We start from the raw sequence: 14,902 nt of genomic DNA on the forward strand, positions 1-14,902 counted from the left end.
AGTAAAGCGAGTGAGTTTGAAGTACAAAGGGGTCACTTACAACACCCCCCCCCCATATTGCTCTGCTTCACTCGCCACCTGTAATATGGCAACGGTAAATTATGTGAAGATTACTAAAGTATTGCATGCAAGGTAGTCTTTCAAGCACTGAGGGGGAAAATCACTAGTAGTTAATCTGTTGCATGGCCCATTGTACCTACCTGTGTGTTTTGGTGCCAAAGCAGGCTATTTTTCAGTTGCCCCATCTTCTATCAAGACCTTTTTGTATTGGCCGTGCCCTGTTGCCACGTACTTGTACTTCTTGCCAGGAAGCTTCTGAGGAAGCTAAATGTGAGGGGAGGAAACGGAAGAAGCTTCAGAGGCTAAAGTACTTACTCCTCTTCCCACACCACCTGCTTTCCTGCTTTCCAAGTGTTTTGCGTGCTTATCCAACTTTCAGTATTTTCAAAGTGGTCTGACTTTGATCCAGTTATTCCACTTCTCCTTTTACACCCGAGGAGGGAGTAAGGGGATTTTTATTGTAAAAAAGCAAGTTATAGGAGAAGTGAAACTGTACACAGATGGTCACCCTGCCACAGATGAGCTCATGTCAAAAAGGAGTGTTAAGTAAGAGCCCCGAAAAAGCACTTGAACTGTTAGCGACCCAAAGGTGTTAAAGACACCATACACGTTTCCATTTATAGGTGATTATTCCAGAGTACTTCCCTGCTAGAGCCCTTTCATGCTGCTGAGGCACTGCTTCCCCACAATTTGCAAGAAGCAATATTAAAAGCAAATTCAACATTTAGTATAGCACCATATGAATAAGCAATGCCTTTCCAAAGGAGCAGCCACGCAGGCTCCAGGTTGCCCCCAAGATTCTCTTCACCAGTTTAAACCCTGAGTATCTCCAAAAACAAGTGGATCTCTCACCTTGACATTTTCATCTGTCCTTGGGCTCTCTTTCTGCTCCCACAGGCTTCTCTTATTCACAATGTCTCCAGCCACAATGTCCTAGAAAAAGCATGGACACAGTGGTAGGATTTTGAGCTGCTTATCTTCCAGCTCATTTGATAATGATGATGGTGCTTTTATTTATACCCCACCCATCTGACTAGGTTGCACCAGACACTCTGGGCAGCTTCCAGCATAATAAAAACACAGCAAATGTCAAACATTAAACATTTCCTGATACAGGGATGCCTTCAGATGTCTTCTTAAAGTTGTGTAGTTGCTTACTGGTTTCACATCTGACGGGAGGGCATTCCACAGGGCGGGCACCACTACCGAGAAGGCCCTTTGCCTGGTTCCCCATAAATTCACTTCTTGCAGTGAGGGAACTGCCAGAAGGCCCTCAGAGCTAGACTTCTGTCTGCGCTGAACAATGGGGGTGGAGACGCTCCTTCAGGTACACTGGGCCAAAGACATTTAGGGCTTTAAAGGTCAGCACTAACACTTTGAATTGTGCTCAGAAGTGTACTGGGAGCCTGTATAACAACCTAGGTGTCAACATTTACTACAGGCACCTCCATGCAAGAGGCTTTACTAGGACGACAGAACTTTTATGCAATGTATCAGTATGGGAGCCCTATATTCTGACCCCATTTGATTGAGTGCATTTTTGCACATTAAATCATGTCCATGTAAATGCTTCCTGCAATAAAGGTGCATTTTCATTTTTTCTATAACATCATCAACCTTTACCAACAGTAGGCTCTTTAAACACAAAGCACAACAGAAGCCCTACCTTACAGGGGGTTGTCTTCACAGACGTTTGAGCCACTTCCCCCGTCTCCCAGAGGCTTTTCGTGCTGGCCACCGCAGCACTAGTGGAAGGCAGGTCAATGGAAAGCTGACGCACTGGCTTCGGAGACTTGATGGACGTCTGGAAGTGACATACGTAAATTTGAAAGAGCTTCTTACTCTGAACTAATTCACCTCTTTTACAATCGTGTATCAGGCTCTTTCTAAACACATCCAATTGACTCTCATCTCCAGGTACCTACATGAGGCAGAATCTGCATCACAGTGATGCTCCTGCTTAAGTAAGCTCTAATGGAAGGTGGATGTGTTCCTCTCAAAGACAGGAATTGCAATGCACAACCACTTTGTGCCAACAGAGCTCCTGCTGATGGTAGGACAGACAGGCAGGGTGCAGGGCAGCTCCTAAACACCTCTAGTGCAGACACTGCCTTCATTTCAGAGACTCACGTAATGAAAACACACACCCAAACCAGCCAGCCAAACTATACTATAGATGGTAAGACAAGGGTGGAAAATCTGTAGCCAGCAAGGCAGGAATAGGCAGACTCAGTCTCCATGGCCAATGGTTAGGGTTGATGATGTCTGTCTCAAAGGGCAATGGAGTGCGCCACCAGGGGTGAAGTCAAACTGCTACATTAGTAGCACCAAAGTAACCTCCCCAAGGTGCAAGGCTGAACAGTATGTATGGAGGTCCTGGGCTGCTCAGACTTTGTGGTCCAAAAGAAAGCAGAGCAATACATCTGGCACCAGCTTGGCTGCAGGAGGGTTATGTAATTCTACATAATCTCATGCACTACAGGTTTCCCATCCTACAGTAGAGGCGCAGCAGAGCATTGTAAGAAGAAAGCATCTCATTAGGCCCAACAAAAGTCAGCCGCAACCCACACATGTGATAACTGGATAGGAGGGCAGAGGAGGCACCTTCACATGCTGATTCCTAGCCTACACCAATCTAGTAGCACATGCACAGCATCACACATAGGACTTTGCTTGCCACAGAAAACATGGCATCTGCAGAGACATGCCAGAATCTGAATCCTATTATGTGCAACAGCAGAAGTACCTAACCAGCTTGCCATCCATTTAGAGCCAATCAAGGCAGGTTCTTCAAAGCCATTAACACATTCCCTAACTTAATCAGGAGTGGAAGGAAACCAGCCTGCACCCTCAGCAAAGTTTTGGACAACTTCATTAACCGAGTCAAGGAGCTTCACCTTACCTCAATGGCATGAGTGTACTGCTCAAGTTTGTCATCAATCTTTGAAACTGGAAGAGGTGGCTGTGTCTTCTTCACACTGTTACTGGAAGGAGAACAGAAGAGGCCAATGGAAAGAGGATTTCTCGCAAACCTGGGCATTTCAAAGCTCATCCAGCCCAACATGTTCATATCGCCATCTTCCCACTTGCCAGTGATTTTTGGAATACAATAAGAACTAATTGAAGAAAATTCTTAACCATGATTTGTTGCCGTAACCCTGGGTTAAAATCCTCAGAATTCAAGGAAACCATGGTTTAGCTTGCTTAATAAGTTCTTCTGCTGCAGAGGACTTGTATAAAGGAGACACCAGTAATACCTGCTTGTCGTTGTGCAAGCAGAAAGACTGGGGAGATTGCCTGAACCCAAGTTGAACCATGGTTTGTTCATGATAAATAGTGGCCTGGCTCACACATCATACCAAGCCAAACTCTGCTTTAGTGAGACTGTGTGGGTTCCTAGAGAAGAGATCAAGGCTGTTCTGCTCCCCCTGAATGGTTTTGTTTCTCCTTGTAGTACAGATCTCACAGAAAAGCCACAAGTGATAGGACAAATCTTGGTTACAGCCTGTGGTTAGTCTGGGTCGGAATGACCCAGACTAACCTGCTCAGTGCAGGAGCAAAACTACCAAGCAAGAGCATAGTGGCCACAATCTCTGCCCTGCACATGATTTAGCTTAATGTGATATGTGAACTATACCAGTATTTAACCTTGTCTAGCACAAACTTTAGTTGCACATCCTGGTTTGTGGCCAGTCTTTTTGGCTAAATATCTAACCAAGTTTCAGTTCTTTGTCTGAATAAAGAAGCACAAGTCTGAGCAAGTTTTAAGTGTTATGCCCAAGAAAGAGATACACAGCCCAATTCTTTGCCCTCAGTATCAAGAAGAATAAATGGTTTGGGGCCAGGTGTTGTGAAGGACCCCACAGCACCCACTTGAACCTGCCTAGGCCTTAAGATCACCCTCAGAGATTCTGCATGCAGGCCAAATGTCAAGATTAATTAGATTTGTGGGCACTTCTGATCAGACTTTTTCAGTGGTGGCCCAATATGCCTGGGAGGTTTGATCTACAGATAGTAATAATATAGACTATGTCCCCACCATCCCCATATTTATTAGCTTTTAAAGGGACCTCAATTTGTTGTACTTATTTCAATCTACTTTTAACGGCTTGGGTTTTATATCATTTTAAACTGCTGCTTTTAATTTTGCAAATATAATTAGGTTGTTTTTATATTTATATTTTACTATTCATAGAAGCTACATTGGAATGACTTTGCTCTGAAAGGCAGCATGTAACATGGGAAGTAAGTAAAACGGGCAACCCTGTTTGGGGAAGTATTTCATGTTTGATGTTTTATTGTGTTTTTAATATTCTGTTGGGAGCCGCCCAGAGTGGCTGGTGAAACCCAGCCAGATGGGCGGGGTATAAATAATAAATTATTACTATTACTTTCAGCATAGTTGCCTTTAACCTGTGAAACACAGCATCAACATTGCATAACTTAAGAACATTCAATCCTCAGGTGGAAGTTACCTTTTCTGTATGGAGCGGTTCAGGGATTCAGTTCTTTCAACGATCTAAATAAGAAACGACAACACACCAGCTTAGTCAGTGGTCTAGAAGATAGATACAACCTTCCTGCTTCCACCCCAAAATGCCAAGCTAAGGCTGGGAAAAGAGAAGAAAAAAGTGTAACGACTGCCTTTCTGCCACCTGATTTGCACAGTTCTGTACCCTTCTGCTCTTCTAGGTCATTGTACAGTGGTACCTCTGGTTACGTACTTAATTCGTTCTGGAGGTCCATGCTTAACCTGAAACTGTTCTTAACCTGTAGCACCACTTTAGCTAATGGGGCCTCGCGCTGCTGCCGTGCCGCCGGAGCACGATTTCTGTTCTCATCCTGAAGCAAAGTTCTTAACCCAAGGTACTATTTCTGGGTTAGCGGAGTCTGTAACCTGAAGCGTATGTAACCTGAAGCATATGTAACCCGAGGCACCACTGTATAGTCCCCCAAATTGGGGGGGGGGGGAGAGACCCAACCTTTGTTTACTGGGATTTCCAGTGTCCTCCTACCTAAGGATTATGATGCATACCTTTACCGTAGGGCTTGAAGGAGGCTGAGACTCTTCCTCTTGGCTGGAAGTGCTTGGAGTTCTTTGCCGTTTTTCTGGTGCCTCTTCCTCCTCATTCCTTCTCCTTTTCTTCTCCTGAAGAGAAAGAATTGGTGGCAATTCAGCAAAAAGAGCTTGTGCAACATTTCCTCTAGGAGTTGTTTTCCACACCTCTGACTACCTTCTCTGCACTTCCAGTTGCCCTACTCCCTTCTCCAAGTGCAGAACTGGACACAGTGGTCCAGACAGATGACCTCTGACTAGTGAAGAATTTCCCAGGATATCAATATTACAGTTCTCTTATTGCAGCCTAAAATTACATTAGCCCCCCCCTTTTTTTGCAGGCACATCATGCTGATGATTCAACAACAGTTGTAGTCAACTGCGCTCCTCAGACCCTTTCCACATGGCCTGCTACCTAACCAGATATTCCCCCATCCTATATCTGTGAATTTCATTTTTATTTTATTTTTTGCCTCAATGCGTAACTTTGCATTTGTGTCTGTTGAAATTATTTTTGTCATATTCAGATGAGTTTCCCATTCTCTCAAGGTAATATTGACGTCATCCCATCCCCATGTCTTGCAGTGACAACAGCAGTAGTGTGTACAGCAACAAGACACTGAGGGCCAACAAAAGTTTCCAAGCAGATTTTTGTCTTTCTTTATGTCCTTATTTTGCCCATTTCCCTTGCGGTCCTGTTGCCTCCGTTTTGGTTTTAGCTTACTAATTTGTAGGCATATGATGACAGAACACATCTGACCTCTTGCATTTTTCTCTCTTCTTCATGCCGATTCTCTTCTGCGAGATGCTGTGGCTCCTCTTCGACATCTTGGAGCTCCTCTCTGACATCCTCATTCTCTTCTCTGATACCCACATCTTCGTTAAGTTTTTGCTGCTCATCCAGCTCTGCTTCTTCTTCAGGCTGATCTTGTGAGATGGAACCAGAGGAAAACTTGAGGAAGTTTGAAGGCCCAGGTGCAAACCGGATGAAGATGGGAGACTCCTGATCCAGGTGAATCTGCCCTAGCTTGGCTTCTGCTTCCATCAGATTGCCTTCTTCTTCCTCATAGGAACGCCTTGGTGACCTAGGACTGAAAATTGGCAATGGGAAGAAAGGATAAGAGAAAAGGACAAAGGTATCAGTTAACTTCCTTTTCTTTTAAAAGCAAAGCACCTGCTTTTAATATCTTTAAGATGGGCAGAGTTACAATATTCACAGGAATGGAAGTCTACTAGTTCAAATGATGCCACCAATTTGACTTCTATGTGGAAAACAAAATACAGCATTGTGCCAATGAGCTGCCACATAACCATTAATATGGTGAGACACTTGTTTGCATTTCCTTAGTACTCCCCAGAAGTAGGGGCCAGAATGGGAGAGTATATATAGGGGAAAGGCTTTGTGGAGCACCCAGCACAGCACATATATGGGAGCCCTGTATTCTGTTAACGAAGTCTACATTCCAGATTTAGCCCAAGCCACCTTGACACCCACATGCAAGTGAAACACAATGTCACTGAGAGTCTCCAAAAATTGCTGCCTGGTGCAATTGTCTCCTTCTGCCTAATGGTTAGACTGAGTAGGCCGACTCTACCAGGTTCTAAACTGTCCTGTATCAAAAGTAAAGATAGCGAGTCCAGTGGTGCTCCTGATATGTTGTTCAAAACAAGGAACTACTATATCTGAAAAACCCAGGGCAAAATAGATGAGGGCATTCAGAATAACCAGAATCTGGTGAAGCAGAAGTTATTCATGTTACTGGTAGGATACTTGTGCAATACATCTCAGAGCAAAGATACCCCCTGCTTTGCGGTCCTTCAATGAAAAACAAGGGGGGAATGACATGTGATGCTTTGCGATCCATATCCTGCCTTTTGCGGTGGTGGCAGGGGAGAAATGTCAGGTTGCAAGTTTGATGACAGCAGCAGTACTGAGAGAGAGGATGCTTGACCTCTGGGTCACAGTTGCACTCAAAATCCCTCAAGGAAAAACCCCACAGAACCTCAGCATCATGTATCTTTTCCCTTCAAACCTCTTTCCTCTCCATCTTCTAAACCGAAGCACTATTGCATGGCGGCGCTTGTCTATATTATGACTCTCCTGGATGTAAATGCCAAGCTGAAGTTGATTTAACCTTCCACTGACCCACAATGTCCATACCAAAAACATATGGGAATGTGTGTAGGCACCACGAGAAGTTGTGTTTACACAGTTCCATTGCTGGGCTCTGAGGCAGAGCAGATGTTCCTACTAAAGCAGTGCAAAGTATGAGCATGGAAGGTGGACAGGCATTCCAAATTAACCCAATAAATGCTGGTTGTAGCTCTGGCAACCCCTCCCTGCATTTCACATGGAACACGAGGTAAATCCATATTTTCATTTATGTGAATTTGGAACCAGGTATTAACCACAAACCAAATGCTAGATATGTAAACCATTAAAACACCATTTCTTCATTAGTCCTGTTGGCAGTAAAAAGTACCCAAGGCTTACCTATAGGCCCTATGCTTATGAATAATCAATTATAAAGCATTGCTCGCCCCAGGTGCCTCTCAGCATGCTACTCATTGCTTTTCTGCTATGCAAAATTGCTAAGCAAAATTGCAACTGAATTTCCACACTTTTCTTGGCATGCACCTCTCACTATGTTGCGTATACACAGTAGTCATATAGGCAGCATCCATTCTCCTCCATGTTTTACCTCACCAATCACGATAACTTTAATTCCAAAGTCACTACTTTAATTGAGGGGTGGGGAGACCACAGCTCTGTGGCAGAGGACCTGCTTTCCATTCAGGAGGCCCCAGGTGCATCTGTGATGTACTGGGAATCTCCACGCAGGGCGGGGGGTCGACAAATGCTGTATAAAGATGAGCATTGCATTCATTACTTATAAGGCACCCCCATAGCAGTGAAAATAAAAATGTGCACACTGGTTTATAATTTAGTTAAAATGTGGGGCCATGTTCCTAAACACCACCCCAAACCAATGAAGAACCAACAACATTGTGTTTGTATAGGGTTGCCAACCAAGTAAGATGAGAGCTGGCAGCAGCTTTGCACACAATGAAGCTTTTGAAAGGACAGAAAAAGCCTCATCATAAGAACATAATAGCGGCCTGCTGGATCAGGCCAATGACCCATCTAGTCCAGCATCCTATTCTCACAGTAGGCATCCAGATGCCTATGAGATCCTGCAACCAGGATCTAAGCAAAACAGCACTCGCCCCCCCCCCTTTTGTTTTCAGGAGCTGGCATTCAGAAGCATTACTGCCTCTGCATGTGGAGGCAAAACAGTCACTGTGGCTGGTAGCCAGTGATGGACTTTTCCATCTCCACAATATCCTTTTTGAGTTGAGGCAACCAGCTTAAGGTCAGCACATTAAGCTGCCATTAAGAGGCACATGCCAAAAGTCAGTTACAGAGTTAGCAACCTCCTGTTTGTGACCAAATAGCACCCAAGTCCATTTGGCATTCTACTCTTGGGAAGTCCCTACAGCCTACTCTCAACTCGCAAGTAGGAGATCTCTATGTATATCCTTCTGTGGACTCCCCCAAGGCCCAATAATCCTAGCAATCCTAAAATCCAATGGGGAAAGCTAACCAACAGTTAGAAAGAACAAATTCCCAGGAAGTTTACAAAGAATTTATAGTCTCCCTGTGTTAAGGCAGTAATAACTTCTCAGAGTACATCTTGCCTACAACAGATATAATGAAACCTCACAATGCACTTCAGAGTCTGAAGCAACTCTTTTAAAGGACACAAGAGAAAGATTCCACTCTAAATTCCACCCAGAGTCTGGTAAAAGGCCTATCTACTCACACTGGAGCTGTGGCTCTCCCTCAACCTCCAGGAAAACAGGAAGCAAAGCAGAGTCATCTCACCTAAATGTGTTTTCCTAATTAAGGTTTTCAGGACACACCCTCCCTTTCCTTTCCTTTCCTTTGCACTGTCCTGCTGCAGGTGTTCCATATTTTCTCTCTCCCAGCTGAAACAGCCTACATACCCCAGTCATATATATTTTTGAAAGCAAACAATAAACCCACCATACATGTGTTTACTCAGTGGAACTAATGCAGGAATGTCAAATAAAAATCTGCCTGGACTGGAAAATTTCTTGATAACGGAAATGGCTTGCAGTAAATCAAATTGTTCTGTCCTGAGTGGCCAGGCTACATCCCCTTACCTAGAAGTAAGCCCCATTCAATTGGTGGGCTTTACTTCCAAGTTCACCTGCACAGAATTGTTACAATTCTTCTGGTGTCTCTGGTTTGACACCAGTTCTTCTGGTTTGTGCGTAAGAATTTGCCACTTCTTTTGGAGCAACAAAAAGGCATCTCTACCTTTCTTCACAGCATGCAGGTGCCACCGGCTGGGCTTCTCTCCAGTCGCCCTGACATGTCTGCTCTCCTTCCGGCACTCCTTCCCCTGCCCATCTCTGCTTGCGCTGCTCAAGTTTCTGGGACCAATCGCTAAAGCCTTCATCCTCTTCCAATTCTGTAGTCCCAGAAGGCTTACCATCAATCCTGAAACACGGGAGAAAGAAAGAAAGATGTTTAACACAATGGAAATTCAGAATAACACACACATTGTTCTGGTCACTGCCTTTGTTGACTGTTCTCATTTTAGCTACTGTACCTGTGGGCCGTTCAGATGTTGCAAACTCCCCTTTGTCCCAGCCCCTGTGGCCAATGGTCAGGCTGATGGGAGCTGGAGTGAAACCAGAAGCGGGTGGTGAGTTAGGGCAACTCCACCCTCCAGACTCTGGAATCACTGCCGCTTACCTGGACAGAGCTGTGGGGACACTGTGATTGGGTGGACGCACTGGCAAGAGAGCTGGTACACCCGCTCAGCCCCAACTGCAGCACCACTAAGCCTTCATACCATCATTCCCCTCACAGAGGTACAATTTCCAGAGGGATTGTTTAAAAGGGTATATAAATTCAATAAATAATATTTTATTCTGCAAGGAGAGTAGGAGTCTCTTTTCTCAGCACCCTTTACAAATTACAGTTCCCCTGATAAGCTATGACTGTTTAAAGTGGTATGAGACGGCTTTAAATCTATAGTGCAGATGGAGTCCTGATTAGTGACAAGAAACACAACCATTCCACTCTCAAGCTCATGCCATTTTGTGAACTTTTGGATTTTAGCTCTTTGAAGACTGTGCACTCTCCTTTTCAGGATGTCAACACACACACACACACACATGAGAGAGAGAGAGAGAGAGAGAGAGAGAGAGAGAGAGAGAGAGAGGTTAACCATCTATACAAAAGCATCCTTAGGAATGCTGCACTATTTCTGAATATTTATTTAGAGTTATGTGGTATTCTTATTAATTCTTTAGAGATTGTGTCCTCCCCACCACCGCAGTACAGATTTAGTCAGTGGGTTTTGTTTAGGTCATGAAATAGTGGTCTAGTATCTGCTGCAGCCTTGCTACTGTCCCTTCTCCCCATGAATTATGTTGGGACTCACACACCTGCCATTGACAACCACTTTGGGGTTTGTCTAAGATGCACAAACTTCTGGGTTTTCCTTTGAAAAAAAGCTCAACAATATTGGGGTCCTCATAAAAAAAGCTTAAACCCTAGTTTAAAGGTAATTGGGGGATGTTTTCACTGCTTGTTTACAAAAGCCCTTATAAAGCATCAATGTGATTTGGTATAGAAACTCACAACGGTGATTAATTTATAGGACTCTGCCTATGCTTGGTGCTTTGTAATCTGCTGCTGGCTATAAGGTTTGTGTGCAGTCAAAACTAGGCTCTGATCAATCCTGTTGGTTTCAGTGGGAGTGATAAGCAGCACAGTTCTATGCATGTTCACTCAGATGCATGCCCCACTGTCTTCACTGGGGTTTATTCTCAGGAAACCGCAGATAGAATTGCAGCTTAAGTCTCCAATTGATACCAGTAGGAGTTTGAAATATATAACTTGGGCTGTTGCTATGTGTTTATTGGTCACAACAGTTATTTGCTGGCGCAGGAGAAAATTGATCTTGCTCTGTTCTTTTGAGAGCTCATGTGATGGCAGAAGTTCCACAAATACAATATAGTTTATCAGCAAACTGAGTCTAAATCATCTGACTCAAGGATTATTTTAAAAAATCAGTGAGAGTTTCCTGTTGGCTTCGGAGTGCAGAAAGTTGTCCTTAAAATATATTCCAACATTTTATCCAAGTGATTCCTAATTAGCTGGCAGACAAATGTCCCACTGCACCACCAGCAATAAGTATTGAGGTAATTCACACTAAGAATACAGTCTGAAACAATACAAAGCATCCTACATTCTTTTTTTTTCGGGGGGGGGGGAGAGACTCGAGGGTGGGGAACTGAACTTTAGATATTTCTTATGCTTTTAATGTTAAGGATTGTGTATGTGTATGTGTTAACACCGAGAAAAAAATCTCTTCCATCCATTAATAAAGGAAGAGAGGGAAAGGAGCACTTATACCCAACTGGCAAGAGTCCGTCATTTGGCCTACGGAGTATACAGACTGCATTCCAAAGCTATGATCGAACACAGCGGCTGCAATTTAATACAAAGATGCACAAACTCCTAGGCCAGAGTTAACTAAAAGGAAAATAAGTAAATGGGGATGTGAGAGAGTTGCTTAGAACCTCTTACACTGTTTTTGTTTTTCACAGGCTTCCTTCACTGCCTGAGCCCAACTGCTTTTAGAATGAAAGATCTTCTGACAGCAGACAGGCACAATTTAAAGCACTCACAGTGCCTGTTCGATTCAAAACAGTTATGGAAATGCAAAATGATTCCGTAGTTGAGATGATGCTCTTCCTGTCCCACAATGCCAGGTCCTCCTGAGGTTCCTGAACTGGATATCGTAGAATGTTTAAGCAGCACACACTCACAAGTTGCAACACTGATCACGAAATATATATCATATATTGTACATTTGACATGACAGAGAAAAGGGAAAGGAGAATCAGCAGAGAATCAGTAAATGTTTCTGGAGATCAGTTAGCCCTACCTGATAACCATTTCAGACATGCTATTTTTCTATGTACAGTGGTACCTCAGTTTAAGAACAGCCCTGTTTACGAACTATTCGATATAAGAGCTCCGCAAAACCAGAAGTAGTGTTCCGATTAGCGAACTTTACCTCGGTCTACGAATGGAAGCCAAACGGTGGAATGGAATGGACATTCGGATTCATTTAAGATTATACATTCAGATAAATAATTATTTCTTTCCACACACAAATGTATCAGTGCATCTTTCCCTTGTGAAAAAATTGGTCATCTAAAAACTGGAGCTATTGAATTGCTCAATTAGATTAGTCGTCTATCTGCCCTCCCTTCTTACTGAAATTATGCTAAAATAACTGGGATATCTTAAACTTATATCATCACTGTTATAGCAGAAGACTCCGGATATTGAGGCAACATTGAAACTTATTGTGCTACAAGGCAGTTGCAAGAAATGCAAAAGGATATTGTTTTCAGTAACACTATGGAAGCAGCTGAGAAAAGCATGGAAACCGCTGACCACGAAGCATCATCAAAACCTCTTTGTAAGCTCACATAAAAGTTTTCTGACAGTATTATTGACAGTGAGGGTGTCAGTTTTGAAGGAGGGAATGAAAGAGAACTAGAGCTCAGAAGGCTTGATGACATTTTTCTTGACCATTGCACTCAATGAATTGGAAAACAGATTCAAGGAAAGAGACAATACTGTTATAGTAGCAAGTCTGCAAGCATTACAGGAATGATGACAACTTGAATCCACTGTGTGAAATATTACACAACTCAGATCACTGTAAAAAGCTAGGAAAATTGAAATGGGAGCTTGAGTTGGTAAAATACTGTATTGTATCATTGGTACAATTTGCAAATGAGCTCACAAAATACTATGTTTCTTGGACTTGGTCTTTTGGTTGAGGCTGCATGGATAATTCTAGTGTACTGAAGTAAGAATCTAAGATCCCACCCTAGTCTGTTTCTCCTTACAGTCACCAGCTGGATGCCTCTGGAAGCCAAGCATGGCATGGTGTTGATGGCATTGGCCATTGCCATTCCCCCACCCTCAGTCCTGTATACTCATCATACTCAACTGAAGGTGGAGAGGTGCCCAAGACATTCTGTGAGGTTCTGATGCTCTGGAGTAAGGGACCCAATAAAGGATGTCCAACAAGCATAATCTGGACCTACAGGGAAGTTATCACAGCTGTTTGTTGAAAGTGGCTGCAAGAAGCCCCCTTCCTTCCTGGAAATGAGGGATTGGTGCAGCAAGGTACAAGAAGAGGATGAGTCACCATAAGTGCGAGCTGAGTTTACTTAAGAGAAAGACAGTATTCATATGTTGACCTTTGCAGCCAGATCAACAGCTGCAGAAAAGGCTGAGAAATGGGTGGGGAGGGGCATGAAGCCATCAAGTCAACTATTTTTTTAAGTGAAAATGAAAACCTTTCTTTTATAGAAAAATAACTAAAGCATAGTTTCTCTCTCTTTGTATTAACTTCTCCTCCAATATCCAGTCTTCAGATGCAACACTAGAAAGGGGTCACTTTCTAATGGGGCATTTCCCTAGCAAACACATGGTCCCAACCCTGCATCTGCTGAGAGAAGTGTGTGTGTGTGTGTGTGTGTGTGTGAGAGAGAGAGAGAGAGAGAGAGAGAGAGAGAGAGAGAGAGAGGAGGGAAGTTGCAGAGATAGATGCTTAGCCATTACTGAGCCACCCCATTTTCTCCAGCAAGTGCTCCAACACCCCCGCAAAAAAAAATCACATTTTCATCCCATTTACACTTTCAGTTTTGGAGCCTGACTGGGAGAGAGAGAAAATATTATAGATGGCTTGGGAAAACATTTGCAGGCGGAAACTGGCAAGCAAGAGAATGATTCACCTTCCCTCTCCTACCAGCTGAATTCCCCCTGCCTTTGACTTACAAGGGAGGAAAACATGGGGCTTCTTCTCATAACCTTCACTGGGTGACCTCGGGCCAGTCGCCACATCTCAACCTAAACTACCTACCTCACAGGGTTGTTGTGGGGATTAAATGAGGAGAGCCAAATTACTGCCACCTCAAACACTAGAGGAAATTATTGTTCTCCCTGAAATAATGAGATTGCAGCCAACCACATGGGAGCTGATTCATTTGGCCTGCACACAGTGCTGGCGTACCAAGCCAGATAATATTCATGTTTTCCTCAGTATTATTGTAACCACATTGGTTGGCTGGTTGAAAAATGTTATACAGTGGTACCTCGGGTTAAGTACTTAATTCGTTCTGGAGGTCCCTTCTTAACCTGAAACTGTTCTTAACCTGAAGCACCACTTTAGCTAATGGGGCCTCCTGCTGCCGCCGTGCCGCCAGAGCATAATTTCTGTTCTCACTCTGAAGCAAAGTTCTTAACCCGAGGTACAATTTCTGGGTTAGTGGAATCTGTAACCTGAAGCGTATGTAACCTGAAGTGTATGTAACCCGAGGTACCACTGTATTATTTTATTACACAAAATAATACAACTGTAAATAATATTTCCTTAAAATGAAATAAAAACAAAGCAAAACAATATATATACATATATAAATGCATCACAAATAAAGCAATTCCTTGTCACTTTTATTGAATTACCGTATTTTTCGCCCTATAGGATGCACTTTTCCCCCTCCAAAAATGAAGGGGAAATGTGTGTGCGTCCTATGAGGCGAATGCAGGCTTTCGCTGAAGCCTGGAGAGCGAGAGGGGTCGGTGCGCACCGACCCCTTTCGCTCTCCAGGCTTCGCGCAGATCTCCACAAAGCTTGGGAGCCTGGCGCTGGGCTT

At 43.6% G+C, this 14,902-nt stretch overlaps 1 protein-coding gene across 3 annotated transcripts in view; it reads right to left on the minus strand.

Annotated features, from left to right (window-relative positions):
- Positions 1-14,902, minus strand: part of LSP1 (lymphocyte specific protein 1) — a 74,854-nt gene that overhangs the window by 11,877 nt on the left and 48,075 nt on the right. For 2 of the 3 annotated variants that reach the window (XM_083488740.1, XM_083488741.1), the window contains exons 3-10: positions 9,462-9,644; positions 5,877-6,207; positions 5,096-5,209; positions 4,536-4,579; positions 2,963-3,044; positions 1,727-1,864; positions 913-993; positions 201-324 (exon numbers count right to left, since the gene is read on the minus strand). In XM_083488740.1, coding sequence (XP_083344866.1) covers positions 226-324; positions 913-993; positions 1,727-1,864; positions 2,963-3,044; positions 4,536-4,579; positions 5,096-5,209; positions 5,877-6,207; positions 9,462-9,644 — 1,072 coding nt within the window. In that variant the 3' untranslated portion in view covers positions 201-225. Of the gene's footprint in view, positions 1-200; positions 325-912; positions 1,030-1,302; positions 1,865-2,962; positions 3,045-4,535; positions 4,580-5,095; positions 5,210-5,876; positions 6,208-9,461; positions 9,645-14,902 lie in introns of all 3 variants that reach the window. The other variant, XR_014522334.1, reaches the window with a different exon arrangement.

The sequence above is a fragment of the Podarcis liolepis genome, assembly GCF_965112155.1.
Source record: "Podarcis liolepis genome assembly, chromosome: 1".
Taxonomy (NCBI): domain Eukaryota; kingdom Metazoa; phylum Chordata; class Lepidosauria; order Squamata; family Lacertidae; genus Podarcis; species Podarcis liolepis.